This window comes from Labrus bergylta, chromosome 5 (genome assembly GCF_963930695.1).
Source record: "Labrus bergylta chromosome 5, fLabBer1.1, whole genome shotgun sequence".
Classification (NCBI taxonomy): domain Eukaryota; kingdom Metazoa; phylum Chordata; class Actinopteri; order Labriformes; family Labridae; genus Labrus; species Labrus bergylta.
This window is the reverse complement of record NC_089199.1, coordinates 2,300,455-2,322,404: the sequence shown is the minus strand read 5'-3', so window position 1 is coordinate 2,322,404 and position 21,950 is coordinate 2,300,455. Positions and strand designations below refer to the sequence as shown.

The 21,950-nt window shown below is 40.5% G+C and overlaps 1 protein-coding gene across 1 annotated transcript; it reads left to right on the top strand.

Moving 5' to 3' along the window:
* Positions 1–14,306: 14,306 nt before the first annotated feature.
* Positions 14,307–21,950, top strand: LOC109984267 (adenosine receptor A1-like). The gene is made up of 3 exons (XM_020634354.3): positions 14,307–15,304; positions 18,529–18,823; positions 18,971–21,950. The coding sequence occupies exons 1-3, from the start codon at positions 14,964–14,966 to the stop codon at positions 19,352–19,354; spliced, it is 1,020 nt and encodes a 339-aa protein (XP_020490010.1). The 5' UTR covers positions 14,307–14,963; the 3' UTR covers positions 19,355–21,950.

Below are 21,950 nucleotides of genomic sequence, written 5' to 3'. Positions count from 1 at the left end.
GAATGAAGACAGGGTTGAAAGGAGGTCGGACGTGCATTAAGACGCGACACAAACACTTACAGAGACAATTTTCATGATTTTCGCAAGAAAAAGTGAAAAAACTTTTTTCGTTCATTAAGGAAGCAGATACTGTAAACATTGCATGACTGTGAAATACCTAATTGTTGTTTGTTGTTTATCCTGAACCTGAGACACCAAACAGCCTGTTCTTGTATAATGAGAATCAAATGTGAAAAACACTCAAGTGTGAAATGTATTATTGCAAATGCAAAGTTGTAACTTGTGACTTAATACATTTTAACATGTGATTAAAGACGCTGCAGTCAGAATCGCTTTATCATTGCTCCAAATGGTTTGAAAAATAAAGTGAGAGGCAAACACCTGATTAACACACACCCAGAGGCGTGTCTTGTCAACAGGCAAGGCAGGCAACTACTTGGGGGCCCCCCGCCAGTAAGGTGCCCACCAAGGGCGGACATTCCTTATACCACAGCACGGGCTCAAAATGTGCAAAACCCCCCTTAAGAGGCCCCCAACTGACAACACTCCTCCATCACTTTTACAAACCAAAGTTTGTTGATAGAAGTCAGCAAAGAAAAAAGACGAGGAATGATGTGTGGGAGTGAAAACAAAACAAGGACTCAGCGTCGGGACCCTGACAGACATGATGGTTGTTGGAGGGGGCCCCCTATGAAGTTTTGCTTGGGGAACCTGACAGACTCGAGAATCGCCCCTGCACGCACCGTGTCAAGAGTTGCTTCTCATGTTTTTTTCCTGCTGAATATCTAAGGTGTAATCATGCCTTTAAATCAGACTAATATTGTGAATTCTCAGATATTCCCCTTATTCTTTATGCAGCACAGTTATGTTAACATTTTGAATGTTTTAAAGATGTAGCAATCTGTCTACTGTCTGCAGTGTTTAGATCGTTTTCAGGGCTATGCAAGGCCGGAGACTGTCTGTTTCAGACTATCCATCACAGAGGGAACACAAACAAAAACAGACAAACATATTCACACCAACAGGAAGTGAGGAAGTTCCTGTTAAACTCTATATCTTTTGGGCCATGTTGGGAAACAGGAGCACACAGATAAAACCCACTGACAACAGAAAGAACTGCAGATACACATTTATCAACAGTTTTGTATTAATAAAGGGAAAATGACATTTTGATGTTGAAATTACATTGTGATGCGTTTGCTCTGCACATCTTTGACGTTATTTACTCTTCCCCATCTTCACTTTAATCTGCTTTGATGCTGCTACCTCCCCTCTTCCTCTTCTTTTAATATTGCATGGTGTTTGGGGGCCTCTTTGCAACAGTCAAGGTCACACACCTGGCACCTGACAATTTCTCTTTAAAGCGTCTCACTATATGAAGTGCAACTGAAAGAATGTGGTACATCATAAATGTGTCAGCTTCCTTGAGAGATAAAAAAAAGGTGAGAAGAGGAGGGACCAAATGAGATGAGAGGTCAATTCTTCCCTTTAGAATTTATGTTCTGGGTCTGTTCTCTCTGAAGTTACTAGGCTTCCTCTTAGTTAGTTCATTTTAGTACTAATACTGCACTCTGCAAAAATATTCCAATTTCATCAACAAAATGACCTTGGCTGACATTAAGAATTCCCTCATGATTAATAAAGTTTGATCTTATCTTATTTTATCTTACACAGCATAACAAGTTCTGGGATCGTTTCTCCCTCTTTCAGGACTGAAGGAATCCAGCCCAACATTCTTGGTAGCCAGATGCTAGCTGCCAACCTGCAGCATGCTGACTGACTGTTAACATCCCACACAGCCTCCCTGGAATCTCCCTCTGCACCTGGGGGACGCTGTTAGATACCCGACACAGTCTCAAACTTAATCGAAATCCCCCTTCAGCCTACTATCACTCCTCAAGCTCCTCAATCTCTCCACTTAACCCAGACACTTTCAAGAACAGGAACGATCTGGGAACAGTTCATTTAAATATTTGGAGCCTAATCCAGATATTAGATCATGAAAAGATTTTAGCCATAAAGACTGACCCTGATGTCCTAGTTTTAAATTAATCCTGGTTTAATCAAAATATTATGGATTCGGTCGTAGCTCTAATGGGCTATAATTTGTACGAAGTGGATTCTAATTCTGAAATGCTAGTAGTTTGTGATTTTCACTTGAATTGGCTACATGATACTTCAGATCACTTTAAAGACCTACATTTAACCCAGCTAATAACAGAACCCACAAGGCCTAACCTAAAAGACTGTTCATTTTTCACATGAATTGATCTTGTAGTTTTCAGAGTGACTCGTTATAGAGATAAGGTCCCCTGAACATATTCAGATCTTGGAAAGACTGTTCTTTCATTCTTCAAGCGTTTAAGGCCCTACTACCTAGTAACAGACCATTGTGCATTAATTTGTAGCTGTTTTTAGCTGTGTTGCTGGCTGTTTTCTGGATATGTAAATGCTTTCTTTTTAGCTGATTTTTAGCTGACATAGTTTTTTCTGCATTCAAGTCTTGTGTTGTTGTTTTATTATTATTATTTATTTTTTATTTTTTCATTTCTACTCGCTTTTATTGGTGCCCCTGCTTTCATGCTGTGAGCTCGAAGTCACTGTCAATGAGGGAAACCTCAGTGTCTTTGGAGTTAAATTAAAGGTTTTGAATACAGTGTACAGCTTGTGTAAGAATACAGGGACATTGTACATATAGAAACATAGTGCTGAAGAAAAGTTCTTATTGATATTAAGGTGAAAATGAAGATTTTCAAAAACTTAACGTAGATGTTAACAGATTTTTATCTATTTCATTAATGACTTTGACTTTTTTAAAGTCTGTTTCCTGTATTGACGTCTGCAGCTGTTCATGGCTAAGCCTCTGTGTAGGAACTTTGGCAGGGTTCTCCAAACAGGGCTTATAGTGACTGTTTTACTGTTACAAGTTGGCTCTTGTAAAAAAAAAAGAGGAAGCTCACATAAACCTCACAGTAGCTTTGTTTTATTTTTTGCCAACCACAAAGTTAGCGAGTGAGAAGTGTCAGGGGTGTACGTGTGAAAGTAACATGAAGTATTTATCAAAAGCAAGAACCAAAAAAGGCAAAAAGCTTCAGGTGGGAGAGCTCATGTGTCCCTGGGCAGTCACATGTTGAGAATGAGAGATAGTCTGCATGGTCTGCAGCCTCTTTAAGTGTAGGTGAGCCACTAAGACATGAGTACTGAATCATCTTAATGATACTAGGCTACAATCAACCTCCGAGCCACATAGAAAAATTAGATTAGTATCAACCACACAAATCAAACAGGACAACCCAAGGATCTTCCTATTATCTCTTATTAAAAATAAAACTCTCCTTTTGTAGTACTGAAGTGAAAGTGCATGTTAAATTGTCCTAAGTTTGTTCTGAATTTAAGTACTTCAGTAAAGTTCTTATCTGTCGTCTGTTCTGTGTTCTGCTCCTATTAAAAAAGATAAGATTGAATTTCTTGAGAAGAGTTGAGTAAACGGCATGATTAATTTTTGTTCTGATTAAGTCACATAAATACATAGTGACAGTACATAATAGTTTTGCGTACATACCGAATGTATTAGTGTGTTACTGGATATGGTGTTGTGGATTGGTTTACAGAACAGAGCTTGTTGTTTTTTGGACGTCAGACTTGGTATTTTCTCACACTAGTCGGCCAAAAGAAAGACTTCTAAAAAAGAGGGGACGGGAAAACGGAACACACAGTATGCAGACACTGCCGTGGGAGACTGAAATGTGTCCCTCTGGATAGCTCCATGTGTTTGATCTGAACAAAAGTCTAAAATACAATTTGAAAGGGGGGGGGGGGGGGGTTGATTCATAAAAATACAGAAAAAAACAGTCTATAGTGTTTATGACGTTGATGGAGGGTCAGAATTGCAATAACATTTCAGGAGAAAGCGTTCTAACATGACATCCACTGATGCAACATTGGGATATGCCCTCCTAAAGATGTGAAGTGGAGTGTTGTTTTGGGGCAATTTTCCAGCCTCCTTTTATGAGTAAAGTCAGACCTAAGCTGACTTCGTCAAGACATGCAAGAGATGCCCAAAGCCAGACGAGGCCTAAAAGATGGTCCATCCATGCCAAGAATAGACAAATCAATCGCTTGTGGCAAATGACATAGCAGGTTGTCATTTATGTATTGATTGTTCACCATGGTGGGACTTAATGATCCGAGTGATAAGATTTGAGAGACAAATTTGACTTTTCTGGGCACTTTTTGCAATTCTAATCCATGTAGGTCTACTGCTCTCCACCGCCTCCAGAGTCCAGAATTGGATTTTAAAATTTTTAAAATTTTTATTCTTTAAAGTGAAATGGTATAAATAAAATAAACAAGAGGAAGTTGGAATATGTCATGAATCAAGCATGTCACCATGACCGTAAAAAAATGTTTTTTATCCTATAAAAACTTACAGCTCTTTTTTTTTTTGAGTACATACTCCTACATTTAGATTCAGTGGCCTGTCCTAAGAGGAGTAATATTATCGTTAGTTTGCAAGTTATAGATGTGGAAAAATAGGAATGTATAACAGGAATATGCAAAGACAAACGCGTTGCTATAGATGATGATTAATACAGAAAAGCTTGTATGTTGCTATGCTAAGGAATGGATGAATACAGAATATAAGTTAACACACAAGGAAATCATTGGGTTGTATCCAAAGCAAATGGTCTCTGTGTACGGGTTCTCTGTGTCTCTATGTTCAGGCTTGATATGAGATAAAACAGTACATTTTCTTTTTATGATTGTAGTGTGAGAACTTTGGTGATTCAGTGTCTGGAGGGAACTGCATTTCCTCAAAATTCTGCAGAAGCATTTCCTAATTCTGGGGCGTTACTAATTTTCAGCAGATGTTTGCTTGCAATTTTTAAAAAGCTTTAAATTAATTTACTGTTGCCATACTTTGGACGTAATGTGCATATTGCATATATTATATAAGGTGGCTGGCAGGAGAAACTCAAGGTGAAGTCCGAGCGAAAAAATTCTGTTCACATACAGCTCCTCTGGCAAATATCAGGAGTATTTCAGGAGTTTTCTGCAAGTGTGAAAGCCCTGTGTGTGTTTAACTAAATTGCTGGAGTACTCCTTTAAATTTGGGTACTGTACTTTCACAAACAATATATAGAGTTAAACATGCATTTATCTTTTACATTTTTTTTTTTTATGATAAATATTTAGAGTGTCTTAATTGTATTTAATTGCAGAACCTCTGCTCTGAATATGCAGTAATGAGAGCGCTCTATGCTCTGTCTTTTAAGCTCTCTGTTGTATTTTCACTACTTTATAGTTTTCATTCATTCGGTTTATGGATGATACTTTAACAACCATTAACTGAATAAATGTTTCTGTTCTGCAAGTTCAGAGTCTACTGAGAGAATCATTCCATGATCAGACCGGCTGAGAGGCAGGAACATCAAATTTCAGTAACTGCACAGCTTCACTCATATTCTACTAGCATCCTGCAGGTCAGCAAATGAAGCGCTCCTAATAAGGGGCTCATCCCAGCACTAAAGTGTCCGAACAATTCCCTCCATTTACGCAGGGCTGCAGAGGGGTGATGAGGAGCTGCACGTTCTCCCACTAAATTATCATGCTTCAACAGCCACAACACAGATTCCACACAATGGAGCAACACAGTGGAGCATAATGCACGCTGGGAATCATTCTAAGCTTGTCTAAGTTGATTTCTTAGAAAGTCAGTAAAAAAAAGTTTAATAAAATATTGCTTTGCTCTGTAAAGCAAATAAGTTCAGTTGTTAAAAACGATAAAGTGTGGTCAGGAGTGCCACAAAAGAGAGCAGATATTTCTAAGTGTTCACTAAAAAGCCTCTATTTTTTAAATCCCAGTTGAAGGAAGAAGTAAGCGCAATTTTACACATAAATATCAAGTATCTAAATATCTTTCTGAGTCATGACAATGTCGACAATGAGTGAGAAACATGAGTCCCGCTGGCTGTGTTGTTGTCGGAGCTGTGTTTACATCATGTTTACATGCTGTATAAAATCTGTTTTAGTCACGGACTACAGAAAAAAAGACTAACATACTCACTGCTTATCTGAATGTCATGTTAGTGTTTTTAAATCACGGTCATTTCAGTATAAATTTACATTCAATGTGAAACTACAAGTTAACTAAAGTGTGCTAAAATTAGCCTGCTTACACAACATTGCAGGCCGCAGGTGACTGCAGCTCGAGAAAAGGTCAATTTGGTCCACCACTTGCGCTTGACTCCTTCGTGCAAGCATGAGTTGGAGGTGTGTGTCACTGGAGGAGAGCAGATGCTTCAGTATGGTGGAGGTGTCGCCAAACAGCAGTTTGTTTTAGTTTCATGCTGGTGCTCAATGGCGACATCTACTGGATCAAAACAAAAAGTCGAACATTCTTCCTTGAAGCAGCATGGACCAAAACTCAGCAGAGCATATCCTGTTCCACAAATGAAAGACCTGTATTCAAAGTAATTTTTCTGCAGCGGAAGTGATTGATTTAAAAAAATAAAAAAAAGAACACATTCACAATAATGTTTTGGACATTTTTTATTCTGTCTTTGGATCTTCAAAAATTGATGAAAGATGAAAATCAGGGGCGTCACAACAATACGGGAGGAATGTCAGTAATAGCAAACAATCAGCTTTGAGTCTGATTGGACACACAGGTGCTGACAGGAAGTGACCAGAGGCAAAGCACAACATTGACGGCAGTTCTTGATAGCTCTAATCAGTATAGAAACCAAGTCGTCGTTATCAAACAAAAACCATCTTCATTACCATCATCATCATCAATAATATGGAGACCATCATCATTAAGTTAGTAGGTATTCATGAAAGAGCTGGGTCTTTAGCTTTTTCTTAAAGGTGCAGAGAGACTCTGCAGATCGAATGGAGTTTGGAAGTTCATTCCACCACCGGGGGGCGACAGAGGAGAAGAGTCTAGTCAGCGTCTTAGGACCCTGTTGTGAAGGTTGGATCAGACGCCTTTCACTGGCAGAGCGTAGTGGGGGGGAGGGAGTGTAGACCTGGATCAGAGAGTTAAAGTAAGGAGGAGCCGTTTTTGTGGATGTTTTGTAAGCGAGCAGCAGAGTTTTAAATTTGATGCGAGCAGTAACTGGGAGCCAGTGTAAGGAGATGAACAGCGGAGTGACGTGCTCTTTTAGGAAGGTTGAAGACCAGTCGTGCTGCTGCATTTTGTATCATCTGCAGGGGTTTGATAGTGCATGTAGGAAGACCTGCCAGTAGAGAGTTGCAATAGTCGATTTGTGATATCACAAGAGCCTGTACCACGAGCTGTGTAGCATGTTCTGACAGGTAAGGTCTGATCTTCCTGATGTTGTACAGGACAAATCCACATGACCGGGCAATTGAGGCTACTTGAACCTTAAAAGTTAGCTGGTCATCAATCATGACACCCAGATTCTGGGCAGACTTTGTGGGCATGAGTTTGGTTGTTCCAAGCTGGATATTGATCTGTGGTTGCATAGAGGGACTGGCTGGGATGACAAGGAGCTCAGTCTTTGAAAGATTGAGTTGAATGTGCCGTTCATTCATCCATTTAGAGATATCAGCGAGGCATGACGAGATCCTTGCTGAGACTGTAACATCGTCTGCCAGGAATGACAGGAAGAGCTGGGTATCGTCAGCATAGCAGTGGTATGAGAAGCCATGAGAGCGGATTATTGAACCAAGTGAGCTTGTGTATATGGAGAAGAGAAGGGGACCAAGCACTGACCCTTGAGGTACCCTTGTGGATAAGCTGTGCGCTTTGGACACTTCTCCTTTCCATGACACTCTAAAGGATCGGCCAGAGAGGTAGGACACGAACCAACAGAGGGCAGATCCTGAGATGCCAAGTTCAGACAGCGTGGAAAGGAGGATTTGATGGTTGACTGTGTCAAAGGCAGCAGACAGGTCCAGCAGCAATAGAACTGAGGACTGTCCCGCAGCTCTGGCAGCTCGTAACGATTCTGTTACTGACAGTAGTGCAGTTTCAGTAGAGTGGCCCCGCTTAAAGCCTGACTGATTTGGGTCAAACAGATCGTTTCTGGACAGGAACTCAGAGACTTGCTTAAAGACTATGCGCTCAAGTATTTTTGACAGAAAGGGCAGAAGAGAAACCGGTCTGTAGTGTTCAACCTGGGCTGGGTTTAGTGTGGGTTTTTTGAGCAGAGGGGTGACCCGAGCTTGCTTGAATGCGGTCGAGAACACACCCGTTGACAGAGAGGAGTTGATGATATGCTTAAGTGCAGCATTAAGTGGAGAGGAAATGGTCTGCAGGAGGCTTGACGGTATTGGGTCCAGAGGACAGGTGGTGGGCCGAGAGTCTAGAACAAGCTTAGAGACTTCATCCTCAGTTAGAGAGGAGAATGAGTCGAGTGAGGCACTTTTGGTTGGTGCCTTTGGGCTGAGTTGGTCAGGCTCAGAAAACTGGTTACTGATGGTTGCAACCTTTTCAGTAAAATACAAGGCAAACATGTCTGGTGTGAACAGATCAGAGGGTGGAGAAGGAGGTGGTTGAAGCAGTGAGTTAAAAGCAGAAAACATTTTTCTTGTATCTGTGGCATTGCATATCTTGTTCTGATAATATGTTGTCTTGGCCATTTTCAGGCTGGAGGAGAATGAGACAGTGACTTCAGTGAGCCATGGACTAGACTTGTTTTATTTTAATTATGTTAATTGCCTCCAGATGGGCTGTTGTTTACTTCCACATTCCAGGACCGTAAACCAGTTTAAACGGGCCAAGCATACTGCAAAATAACCGATGACTGGCAGTCATACTACATACTACTGTTGAACTCAGTATGCAGTATACAGTATATACTGCATATTGATTTAGATAGTAGTATGTAGTACACGGTTTCGAAAACAGCCTATGTCTGTAGCCTCATCTGTAGAGAGTGCGGTAAAGACATTTGGGCAGGCATGGCAGCCATTACCTCGTCAGACAGCTGAGCTGGCTTGAGCGATCACATGTTTTGGTGGTATGACACCATTTGTGGGTGTGCCTAAGGGAGTTCCGGCAAGGAGATTGTGAATTGAATAAAGAAGTGGTCTGATAGATGCAGAAAGGTGACAGTCAGGTTTGCTGTCGAGCATTTCCGAGTCAGAATTAAACCAAGAGTGTTGCCAGTTTTGTGGGTAGGAGGAGTTGGGACCTGCGTGAGGTCAAATGAGGATAGGAGAGCAAGGAAGTCTGTTGCCTGGGCTTTATCAGTGTGTATATTCATGTCTCCCATTACAATCAGTGGTGTTCCATCATTAGGGATTTCTGAGAGTAGCATGTCCAGTTCCACTACAAAATCATTCAGATTACACCCTGGTGGGCGGTAAATGATAGCAATGTACATTTTAATAGGAGCAGTAACCAAGATTGTGTGATATTCAAATGAGGAGTTGTTGCTCAGTGGGAAGAGTTTATTGAATTTCCAGGTATTAGAAATGAGGATACCTGTACCACCCCACCAGAGTGGGGTGTGTGTGAGTCCACTGTGTCAACAGAAAGAGCAGCTGGTGTGACTGTGTTTTCTGGGCGGATCTAGGTTTCAGTAAGGGCAAGTGCCTGAATGTCTGACATTTTTGCAAGTGCTTGGATGAATTCAGTTGTATTCACAGCAGATTGACAGTTCCAGAGGCCAAAAGTAAATGAAGGGTGGGTAGAAGAGGCTTTCTTAAGCAGAGCCAAGTTGTTAAGATTTCGTTGTCTATGACAGATGTGTCTTTTCCTGTTCCCATGAATGACAGAGATTCCTTTGTAGTACATGTTGCGTTTAGCAGATGACCAGAGGAAATAGGCAAAGCAGTAGTCGGGGATGCCCGGGATCTGTGGCCACGCTTCAGTTTCGGATTCAGACTCTTTTAAGCTTGGATTTTGGTGAAAATTCAGCTTGCAATCAACAGAGGGTGTGACACGTGTCAACTGCCTCTCCTGTTGATGCTCACAGAATGAACCTTAAGTGCTCAGCCCAAACAAAGCCTAACAACGACCCACTATATCAGTATCTACTCAAAGCAAGTTTTGATTCACCCACCTAGCTGACAAGACTTTCCTAGTTTTGAGATCAGAGCTTGTTCACATTTCTCATCTACATGGTAAGGTAGCTAGTGCAGTCAATTCTGGCCGACTTCAGCCAGAACCTGTGGAAGGAGTTCCAGTTTGCAAATATGCAGCAGCAAAAGACAGAAGAGCTATATCTGCTGTCATCTGACTTGGGTGTTGCTTATCTGTATGCTTTGGTGTTCCTAGACCCAGTAAAAGAGTTTGTTTGTTTCATTTTGCTTTGTCTATTTGATTTAAAGCACTGGTCAACTCTTTTGTTTTTCAATGTGCTCTAAAAATAAAGTTGGACTGCTTAGTGGTAACTGCTGGCTCTACAACAAATGACACTTTTAGGATAATAAAGATGTATCAAAGTCGCTTGTAGAACTAGGAACCGCTCATATAAGAGGGCCACCCTCATGTTGTTTGATCTTTCAGCTTTAATCTTTTTTTAATGCTTTGTTTTTTAATTGTTACTTTAGCTTTCTAATAAATTAATTGAATGACAAAGTCAAAGTCTCCCTCTAAAATGTAGTCTAAGTAGCATTAAATATAAAAACTCAAGCACAGGTATTCTGCTGTACACATGCACATAGGTGTTAAAAAGACAAAGTGAGGTTATAATCCTGCCCCACAGGTTTCAGTGTTTATGAGCCTACTGGGTTTCAATACTGGCACTGAGATCAGTGCCTTCAGTGTATTTAAGCAGTCCTAAGTTTAAAAAGGATGTGATGTCGATCAGGTTTCCTACACAGGGATATATAGAATGTTCTTCAGCAGGACTTCAGCAGTGTAAAACAACACTGATCTCAGTCTTATAGTGTAGTACTATACTATATTTAAAGAGGTCATATTATGCCCTTTTTGGGGTTCATATATTTAATCTATGTACCTACTAAAGTATGTTCACAATAGCTAAAGTTCTAAAAAGGTGTCTGTTTTCATGTACTGCTGCTCCATGTACCGGCTCGCTTCTGACTCTCTCTAAGACTCTGAAGTGCCCACGTTGAGAGTCCCCACGTGTGCCAAGTCTGATCTGATTGGTAGGCCTGTCGGCTCTGCTGTAATTGGTCAGTCGCTCAGCACGGTTTTAGGAAATGTCCCGCCCCTTTTACCATATTGGGAATGCAGCCACTTTGGCTCCCGAGCAGAGCAAAAACATTAGCACCTTAGCACTACTGTGCTACCGCAGGCTACAGCATATCGTGGGCGTGCTATAGAAGTTAATGGGCGTGCAACATGAGCTGCTGGGCTTGCCACAACGAGCCAATGGGCTTAGATCAGTGATCTCACACTGACAAGACGTCACACTGGCAATTTTTATCGAGGGGGGCTAGAACCGAGCGTTACATGCAGCTAATGCTACAGCTAACAGGAGGAGGTAGGAGAAGCCACAGACCTTTAATTTTTGCAAATAGATGTGCCTAAACATGCACAGGACACATGGAAAACACACTAAAGAGCATATAAAACCAGAAAAAGCATAATATGGGACCTTTAAATACACTCAAAGTCAGACTTTTCTTCTCGGGCTAAATCAAAATGTTAATAGTATTGAATTTAATGCACAACTTGACTGCCTTAAGAAAAATACTTTTCTTAACATGTGGTCAGCCTAAAAAACTAAAATAAATCCTTCTAGAGAAAGATGTGTGACAGATGTCATGCATAAAAAATATGGCCAGCCCAAAACAGAAACCATTATTAATACAAAGAGACCAAAGACAGAGAGTAGATATGTAATAAAAATAACAAAAACAAACCACCGTGACGTCTCTTCCTGGCTTCAGAGGTATTTCAACAGTCACTGATGAAATATTTTTTGTATCATTGAGTAGAGAATTTTTCCTTGGAATAGCGAATTTGCGATTACAGACGACATCTATATCCTGTGACTCATTTCAAACGTTCGGCTGCCTCTATGACAAAAAGAGGCTTGTATCATAAATATTATGTTCTCACAGCGGAGATAAGACTGAGCAAGTCAGAGGTAGTGACTGAGCATTTGTGCTCCCACACACACACGCGCACACACAGGTTCATATACACACGCACACACACAGTTTAAGATTTAATATAAGATAAAGATCCAGACGTAGCAACATTCAGAGTTTGGTTTTCAGTCTATCTGCTCCATTATAAAAAGAATATAAAAAGGTCATAGTGATGAAGAGCGCTGATACAGACCAGCTGAAACCTGACTGAAGCACTCTTGTTTACATGGTGAGAGCTTGGATTTCTTTAATAAAATGAATACTGTTTTACTTGTCAGATAAGCCTGATTTTAAAGGTTAATAATTGATGTCATTTAAATCACTGTGCATTTGTCTAAGGTTTATTTTGGGGCTTTCCATGCCTCCATTTAAGAGACAGGACAGTGGACAGAGCCAGAACTCAGGGCGAGCGAGAGTGGGGGAACGACATGTGGGAAAGGAGCTCCACGTCGGACCTGAACCTTGGCCACAAGGACTTCAGGGGCGTGCACACCAACCACTAGGCTACCGGCGCCCCCTCTGATTTTTTAAGATTTTATTAAAAAGACTGCAAAGTTGCCCAACCTGATATCTGTTCACGGTTGTTTAACATGGTCACTATCTTAAGAGCAGCTACACATCAGACCGTGTATCTATTTGAATATAGATATATACTATTATTTTAAATGCATATTAAAGAGGAATGACAATTATTAATGAGAGCATGAGCATTGTGTAATATTATATTTCTATGCAGTAGGTTATCCCAAGTCAGCTTTACTTTTATTTTCCATCAATAACTTATAATTCAACATCTAATAATAGATTCAATCATGAAAGATATATAAATCAAAGGCATTCTACTAAATGTCCACTCATGCACAACTCTTTTCTTGTAATGAAAAAACAAATGCTTAAATAACATTAATTATAATAATAATAGCTCTGTCTACTCGAGAGCCTGACTTCTTCAGTCATTTCACATCCATTTTTTACATTTCTGCCAGATAGGACATGCTATATGAAAGATCTGAAGTCTCAGGTTTAAGTGCTGTATAGAGTTGAGTGTCATCAGTGTAATATTAAAAGTCTATGCCTTGCCTTCGCAGGATTTTCCCAAAGGTTATGTAAACAGTCAATAAGAAGGGACCCAAAATCCTCATGATCTTACATGTTTGGCATCTTTTTGTTTCTCCACCACGTGAGCATTCTCGTTTCTGGAGTTAGCAATCTGTTATCATCACCACTGATATATTCCACCCTCCATCGTTTCAAACTAATAAAAACACAAAAAGGAGCAGTAATCAGCTGATTATCTTTAAGAATGCACAAATATGTCAGATTACACTAATTCAATATGAATATAACAAGTAGCAACTCCCCAACAATAAACTTTTAACAGGGTTTTGGCCCACACATGCTACCACACTTCATGTCTGGTCAGAGGTCAACATCGCTTGCTTCCCTGTGTGTCATCGTGTAAATTATGAATGAATATAGTTTCTTAAGAGTGTGAGCTGAATTGATAGAGGGAGAGTTGACAAGTGAGTAAAATGGGACCATTTTTAAAATGGGTAAAATGGCACACCTTTAACAAAATTTCACATTTTTACATAACACAACCGGAAGATTTCAGGAGTCCCTAGTGTCCCTGGTTTACACTCTTTCAAATGAAATGATTTTGTAGGCAGAGAGACATTAATCATCATCAGGGGAAAGACCTTCACTGTAGTCAAGGTCAAAAGAGAGGCCATGATGTTGCCTAACAGGTTGTTGACTGTTGTTTTCACCACTCTAACAGGATTCATTTGTCCAAAGCATCAATCAAATGCTAACAGACAGAATGCAAATGTACTCATGTGCACAGCACTATGTGCACGCAATCACACGCCTTTTCAAACTTCTTTACATGTCTCATTTGCATCTATATGGGGTTGTTGGTGCACATCTGTCGAGCTGTTTTTCACTGATACCAACCTGATGTCGTCCAGTATTGTGTCACTGTCTCCTTCCAACACAAAGCAGGAGACTGTTTGTCTTCATTCAGTCTCATTATGTCCATCCAGAAAGTGAAAGCCTCACAGGAAAAACATTTCACCAACCTTTTATTTCAGCCTAAAAAAAATTCATGTACAGTATGTGCAGTTGTCCCTTTTTATTCATATTTGTGGGAGCTTTGTCATCCAAATATGAATTGTAATCCGCTAAATACAGGTCTAAAAGTGACAACATGTGGCACGTTTGGTTTAATTTCCCATTGCAGTAAGTCAGCTTGGCTGGCTTTTTAATGCACCTTTCATATGATACAGTAATAGTGTATCCACTCCCACAGAGGGCGAGCTTTCAGTGGATGAGGAAAAGGAAATGTTCAAAAGAATCTGAACTCCATGCTTGCCTGAAGCCATATCTAAAATGGGATAATTGTACAAAAAACACCAAGAAGGGAATACACATTTGCCTGTTTTGGACAAACTAAACCATGTCCAAATAAAGGGGACTTGTCCCTGGTGATAGATTGGGCATCAATGAGGACGATTCCGTTTGAGCAATAAATGACACTTTATGGACAAGTAGTCCCTGGGACTAAGGGAAAGCAGCTCTGTTAATCCGCGTTTTGGGAGCCGGCTCGTGACTCATTTAGTGTCCCAGGTCCGCCCTGTTCCAGCAGGACTGCGGGGGCCACTTCATTCTCGGAATCAGCGCCTCGGGACCACGTATGGAGTTCAAGTCCTGCGTCTGGTGCGCAGCTCCATGTCCTGAAACCGGTTCCTACAATATTTCAGAGCATCAGGCTCTACCTCTGCCTCTGTGGGGGCATAAAACATGCGAAACACAAGTCGGAGTGTTTCGAAAACTCCTAACAGTGAACCTCCTCTCCGTGTCCAGGTTGTTTCTCCGCTGAGCGCGCACTCCTCCTCCTCCACCTCCTCCGGGCATCCGCGAACATGTCTGCGAGTCTGCCCCCCTCTAAAGCCCTCTACATCGGGATGGAGGTGGTGATCGCCGTGTCGTCGGTCATCGGGAACGTGATGGTGGTCCTGGCTGTGCGTATGAACCGGTCTCTGAGAGATACCACGTTTTGTTTCATCGTCTCCCTGGCCTTGGCTGACATTGCGGTCGGGGCTCTGGTCATCCCGCTCGCCATAACCATCAGCATCGGACTCAAGACTCACTTTTACAGTTGTTTGCTGGTTGCCTGCACGGTACTCGTCCTCACACAAAGTTCAATCCTGGCGCTGTTGGCCATCGCCATTGACCGCTATCTTCGAGTCAAAATCCCCATGAGGTAAGCACAAAGGTGAATTCTTCTAGTTTCTAATCGTGTCTGATTGAGAGCAGCCTTTGTTCCAGCACAGCTCGGACGAAGGGCTGTAGCGCTGGCTGCAGTGTCGTAAATGGTTTTTATTTTGACTTTGGTAGCCTATGTAAATGTGTGTCTCATCATTTTACTCTGACAGTTTATTCTTACTAATGAAGGCTACATTTATCTGCTTTGACATCTCTAATATCTCTCCTGGAAATTAGCCTGCCAGAGACACATGTTTTTTAAGATTATGGCAAATAATTACCTTCTTTTGCAAGGTGCACAAGGGAGCCCCTAAACTTGAAAACATCCCATAACCCCATCAAAAGATGTACAATAGGGGGAAATGTTCTCTTATTTAGCTCCACAATATTCAGAAAAATATGACTCTAGAGTGCTTTAATTTAGTGATTCTCTCTAAATCTGGATTATATCTAGTCATAGATATTACATACACATTGCTCCATACATTATGCAATGTATTTATATTACATGCAGGTCCAAACAAAGCCTAAGCCTCATTCTACATTTTAAAAATACTGAATTTCACAGATTTTTGGAGCTGTTTTTGCAGCCTGAGCTAAAACTGCACAAGAAACAAGTGGAGGTCATAAATGTTGCACTTTTCTGACCTTATTCCTTTAACTAACTCAATGGTAAAATGACAATGGCACTGTAGTATGATGTTCACACTCATAAAGCTTATCATCCTCTTCTCTTCTTCCCTCACTGTTATTACACTGAAAGCTCAAGTTATCACTTTAAGTTGGTTCATTTAACAAAAACCCTGGAACAAGTCGGGTAGAGAATGCATGATTGGTCAATGGGCTCATGGTGGCTGCTTGATGGATTGCATAATTTTTCAAGCTGGAGAACAGCATAGACATGCACTCATACACACCACACTCTGTCACACAGAGGACAATTAACACAGGCTGCAATAAACAGAGGAACATTTATGTGCTATTATCTCATTATGATTGCAAAAGTATAATCTAATTGTATATTGTATACTATATCGTATTATTTAATTGTATTTCTTATTTGAATATTTGGTTTTAGTATTTGTATATTTCTGATATTAGGCATCTACAGACTTGCTCCAACAATATTTCGTTGTACTTGTACAATGACAATAAACATATCTTATCTTATCTTATTTATGTATCTCTGTGTGGCAGGATGATCTGCCCTTTCAAAATGCAGTGGTTACCTTCAAAACATAAAAATGTAATACCTTCTTATTGCTGATCAGTTTTTGTCGTTCACTCTCAATCTGGACATTTTTAGATTTTAAGCACAAGTGTTTTACTGTGAAATTGTGTCCCGACTCCCCTAAACCTCTGCAGGGATTCTAGTGCAATGGTTTCCAACCCCCCACTAGTAAGAAAAGCTGAGCCTCCCCCCCAGGATCCACACAAAATAAGTGATACATTGCTTTCAAAAATTGACATACATTTAATTAGTTTTCATCAATAAAATTCTACCAGAATACGACCACACACTTGTTCTTACTAAAAGACATTTGTAAATGTAACCATTTCAAAGTAATGTTTAAAAGTAAAAATCTTCATATGAGCAAATCTAATTTTGACAACCTCGGAGCAGGCAGAGCCTCACGTCCCCCCTGAGATCTCATCCCACCCTCCCGAGGGGCCCCAGACCCCAGGTTGGAAACCAATGCTCTTGAGGGACACCGTTTAACAGCCACTGATTGCTTTTTGTAGCAGAAGCACACTGTCAGGATAAGTGTGTGTATGTGTGTTTGTGTAGCTCAGATTTGAGAATGTAAAGTATTGCAAGTGTGCTCAAGTGAAGGATAGGAGTTTCAGCTTTGAGATGAGGATCAAAATCCCATTAAAGTTAGAGATTGATGGAAGAAAGTGGTATCCAGAAAGTATTTTTTTGGCAGTGTAAGTCTACAAGTGTGCAAGAGAGGGAGCCATGACTCATTCATGGACCTGTCCAATCACAGACCATCATGTGGGAGAAACAGGACGAGACATGCGTGGATTGCACATAGTCATGTTGTGCAAAGACTGCGACTAATTTCCTGTTCTGAATGACAAATATGTCTTAAATGTGTCTATTGTGATTCTCAGAAAATGTGAGATTTGACAACAACTATGCCTTGTGTCCTGCTGCAATTCCAAATCCCCAAGACAGGAAGCAGCACATTTTAACAAAGTTGTAGACATACAGCAAAGAGCACAGAGCAGAAAATCGTTCCTCCAACACCTTCAGTCTACTTAAAAAAGACACAACGACTTGTGAACCCCCCTTTTTGCCATCACCATCTTGTTGTTCAAAGACCAGAAGGGTTCGTGCAGGTGGATGGCTTTGCTATGTCTCTATCCTGAGTGACAGGTCACTGTGGTGGAGACTTGTTAAACACAGCAGTCATTATTCTAAATGATACCCTGCTTTAACAGCAATGTTACTCTGAACGGGATCATAATTGAAAAAAAAAAAAAAAGATAACACTGTATAAAAGAAGAGTTTAAACCAGCAATTAAGACCATTAAAGTTCTTATTAAAAATATTTACTGAGGTATTTCCCCACTGGGGATCTATAAAGGACTATCTTATCTTATTTCAGAGAGCTAAGAAGTCGAATATTTTCTGATAGATTTTGAGATAATCTCATTTCTTTTTACTCCCAGTGTTGTGGCTTCCTGTTGGCCATTTGACAGAATGTGGGTTTGGGGAATCAAAGAATTAAGATTCAGTTACGCCGTCAGCAGTCCAAATATGTTTAACAATACAGAAATACTTCATCATACTTCAAATCAGTTGAGTCAACCCATTTTGGCCATTGAAATAATTCATATCATAGGCACTTCAACACTGGCTTCACTTTTGAAACCACAAGGATACATACACTTTTATTTATATGCAGTACATTCTATTACACTATGCTAAGTTTCACTTTTGTTGTACAACCTTTTAACCACTCAGATGTTGGGTTCGGTTATATTAAAAAGTAGATGTTTATGATATTTTGCCTGTGACTATTATTATCACAACCAAATTGTATTCCGAATACTAAAAATGTATGCGCTTGAAGTAAAATCACATTCTGATTTGAATGACATTAATTTAGCTAAAACGGTATCATGGAAAAATAAAACATTGTATACACATTGTCAACTCTGTCTGTTTGTCCGCTGAGACTCATCACTTTTTTTCCCCCTTTGTTGCCATAGCTATAAGCGGGTGGTGACCCCGCGGCGAGCTGGCACGGCTGTATTATTGTGTTGGCTGGTTTCCATTGTGGTGGGCCTCATGCCCATGTTGGGCTGGAATAACCTGAAGCATCTTCGTAACAACGGCACCAATAACACTGGAGACCTTTTGGTGACCTGTCAGTTTGAGACGGTCATCAGCATGGATTACATGGTCTACTTCAACTTCTTTGGCTGGGTGCTGCCTCCTCTGCTCCTCATGCTCGCCATCTATGTAGAGATTTTCTACATGATCCACAAGCAGCTCAACAAGAAGGTGAGGACTTCCTCTTCTTATGTAGGACAAATCCGATTACATGATTAAAAATGGCGCAATCACACAGACAACTGTTTCGCAACCCTGATGTCAACTAATCAGACTAAAGCTATACGCTGATGATGTTCTCCTTTAATTCTCTGGCAGGTGACAGCGAGCCACACAGACCCCAGCCGTTACTACGGCAAGGAACTCAAGCTTGCCAAGTCTCTGGCCCTCGTTCTTTTCCTCTTCGCAGTCAGCTGGCTCCCCCTCCACATCCTCAACTGCATCACCCTCTTTTGCCCCGCCTGTGACAAGCCAATCTTTCTGATATACATTGCCATCATCCTCTCCCACGGAAACTCAGCCGTCAACCCCATCGTGTACGCATTCCGTATCAAGAAATTCCGCACTGCGTTCCGGAAAATCTGGAAACTGTACGTGCTTTGTCAGGATCCAATCGGCCGACTTCCTCAGAGAGGGAGTCAGGGAGGACAGAGTCATGAGAGGAGGCTGAGGCAAAACAATGATGATGACGATGATGTGTGACCTTTGGAAACATATTGGATTGCCGATAACTGTTAAGTTTCACTCCACTAGTTAACTGAGTGGAGAAGACTCAGCCTTATTTGTATGCTCGAGGGATTACTGGTCAAAATGGCCTTAATGGCTTGAAGAATGCCCGAGGGGTGAATGAGATGAAGGAATTTCATTGTGGACTGTCTCATCTAATAGAAGAGGAAGAGGGCGGGAAGACAAATCAGCATGCTAGACTGACATCCTGAACTAAACTTTGATTTAAAAAATGATACAGTTGTCAACTGACCGACAAAATGTTTTTGATGTCATATGGGATAAGGGGCTTCTCATCAGGTTCAACACAAACCTGTTGAGCTTGAATCAATAAGTATAAAACTATAGCACATGCAGGAAAGTAGTTGTATATGCTGTAAAAACCCATTACGATTTCACGTGAATGACCTCAAATAGTTAAGTGTTGCATTATGTGCTTAATTCAGTGGCCTAAAGGACAGAACATGTAACGAAGAGGAACCAAGGCCTTGTGGTGTGTGACTTGAGAAAACCAGTTGTCAGCAAGCAGGAAGTTTGCAAAACCAGCTTGGTTTTAAGAGGTGGACAGGAACACAGGAGGTACTGTATCTCTGAGTGCATGGATGAAGAATTGCAGGGAGGACTCAGTTGGAGTAAATGTCATTAGAGGCAAGCCCTTTATATATATATATATGTACAGTATGAGGTGTTTTCTAGGGGTTGTGAAGATTACGTTCATTGTTAAGTTTCTGAGGCCTTTTGTATAGCGGAATGACTCATACTAGCCAATATTTGTAGCTTAAACGGCATCGTAATGAAAATTTAAAAGCTGTGAATATATGGACAGTAGTAAAAACCATCCACCTACCTATTAGTTACTAAGTCACTGTAGCTTCGTCTGATTTTTGAAGCCTACCAAGTCTTGTACATTAATACCATTAACTTTTCTGGTTTACAATGATTGTATACATGTATCCTCAGCTCCTTCCCACTAATCACAGGGGTTTACTGTTCCTTTACGTGATTCCCCCCCCCCCCCCCCCCCCCCCGATTCTGTATGATGAGGTATGCATACCAACGTGGTATCATAATACAATTTACATTTATTTATTACAAGTATTTATCTTGAGAATAAGGGAGATTTAACAAGCTGAGACTAATATATGTATGAATGTTAATGCAAAACAGCTGTAAAATGAGTGAGCAGCCCCCCAAGCATCTCACTGGATTGTTTTTAATGCCACAGATAACTGGATAAAAAGTAAGAGAAAAAACTTGATACAGGGAAGCCTATTTTAAATTTATAATAATGTAAGTGTGGAAAATCGTAAATTAGGCCATTTCTGTGTGCATGCTTTGATCTTCTGTCATACATGAAAAACATGAGGAGGTTATGAGAAGGCCGCAGTGTGAGAGAGACATGTGTAATGTTACGAGGATTATTCTGTTTACAAGGGGAAACCAGCAGGCAAGAGTGGCAGCTGAAGAACCCACCGAGAGTTTTTATCTCTGATGAGGTCAACATGGAGGCCACCTAGATGGTTTCCCACACAATAACCAGGCCTGTTAATGTGACTGTGTTGCTCTGTCTTAACCTGCTGTTGCGCATCGTGCTACATCACACACACACACACACACACACACACACACACACACACACACACACACACACACACACACACACACACACACACACACACACACCCAAAAAATGTGTTCAAAGCCACTATGTGTAGAATTTGTTAAAGGTGTTATTGCTAATTCTCATTATTATGATAGCATTGTTTTTTGAATGTAGCAAAAATGGGACAATCATGGACACAATTGGTACAAAGTTGGTACGTTTGTTTTCACCTATTATCCTGTGACGTCGGGTCAGGCCAATATACGGATAGAGGATGGAAAATTTTGATGGAAAATTTTGACTTTTCACTGGATACCTTATATGTGTTCTGCAGTTCCAAATATGTGCTAATTTGTGCTAATAAGTAGTAGTCAGTATGTTTGAATGTTTTTTGGAATCACTGCTCAGTTTGTAACTATCACAACTACAACAGTGCATTTCTACATTAGTATGTTATTCACTGATAACCTCGTTAAAGTAATACATAATACATATCAATCGTATGTTATTGACTTTTAGACCTAGTGTAGGGCTTCAGTATCTTTTACCGCCACTATGGGCGCCAAAGTCTGACATTTTTAATTCTAGACTTAGTGGCTTTAAGTGTTGATCTGTTTACTTAAGTGTAAATAAAATTAACATGATCTGTGCAATATTCCTAAATGTACACTAACTACATTAGTAAATCTTTAGCTTAAAATTGTTTATGTGAACGATTTGATCCAGAACCATAGCGCTGGAGCCTCAAAGTAGTAGGTGCTAATATGATGATGTGTTTTGTTTATCCCTTATTGTGAAGGAAAAGTGAATAAATGGGAAAACAAGATGGAGTGAACACAGAAATCAGATTGTTAATATTGGATGAATGTGTACATTGTGTCAATGCAGCTGGTTTACTTGCTGTGCTGTTGGGAAATGAAATTCCATCAGACACATGCAAAATGAAATAAAGTTGCTTTTATTATACAA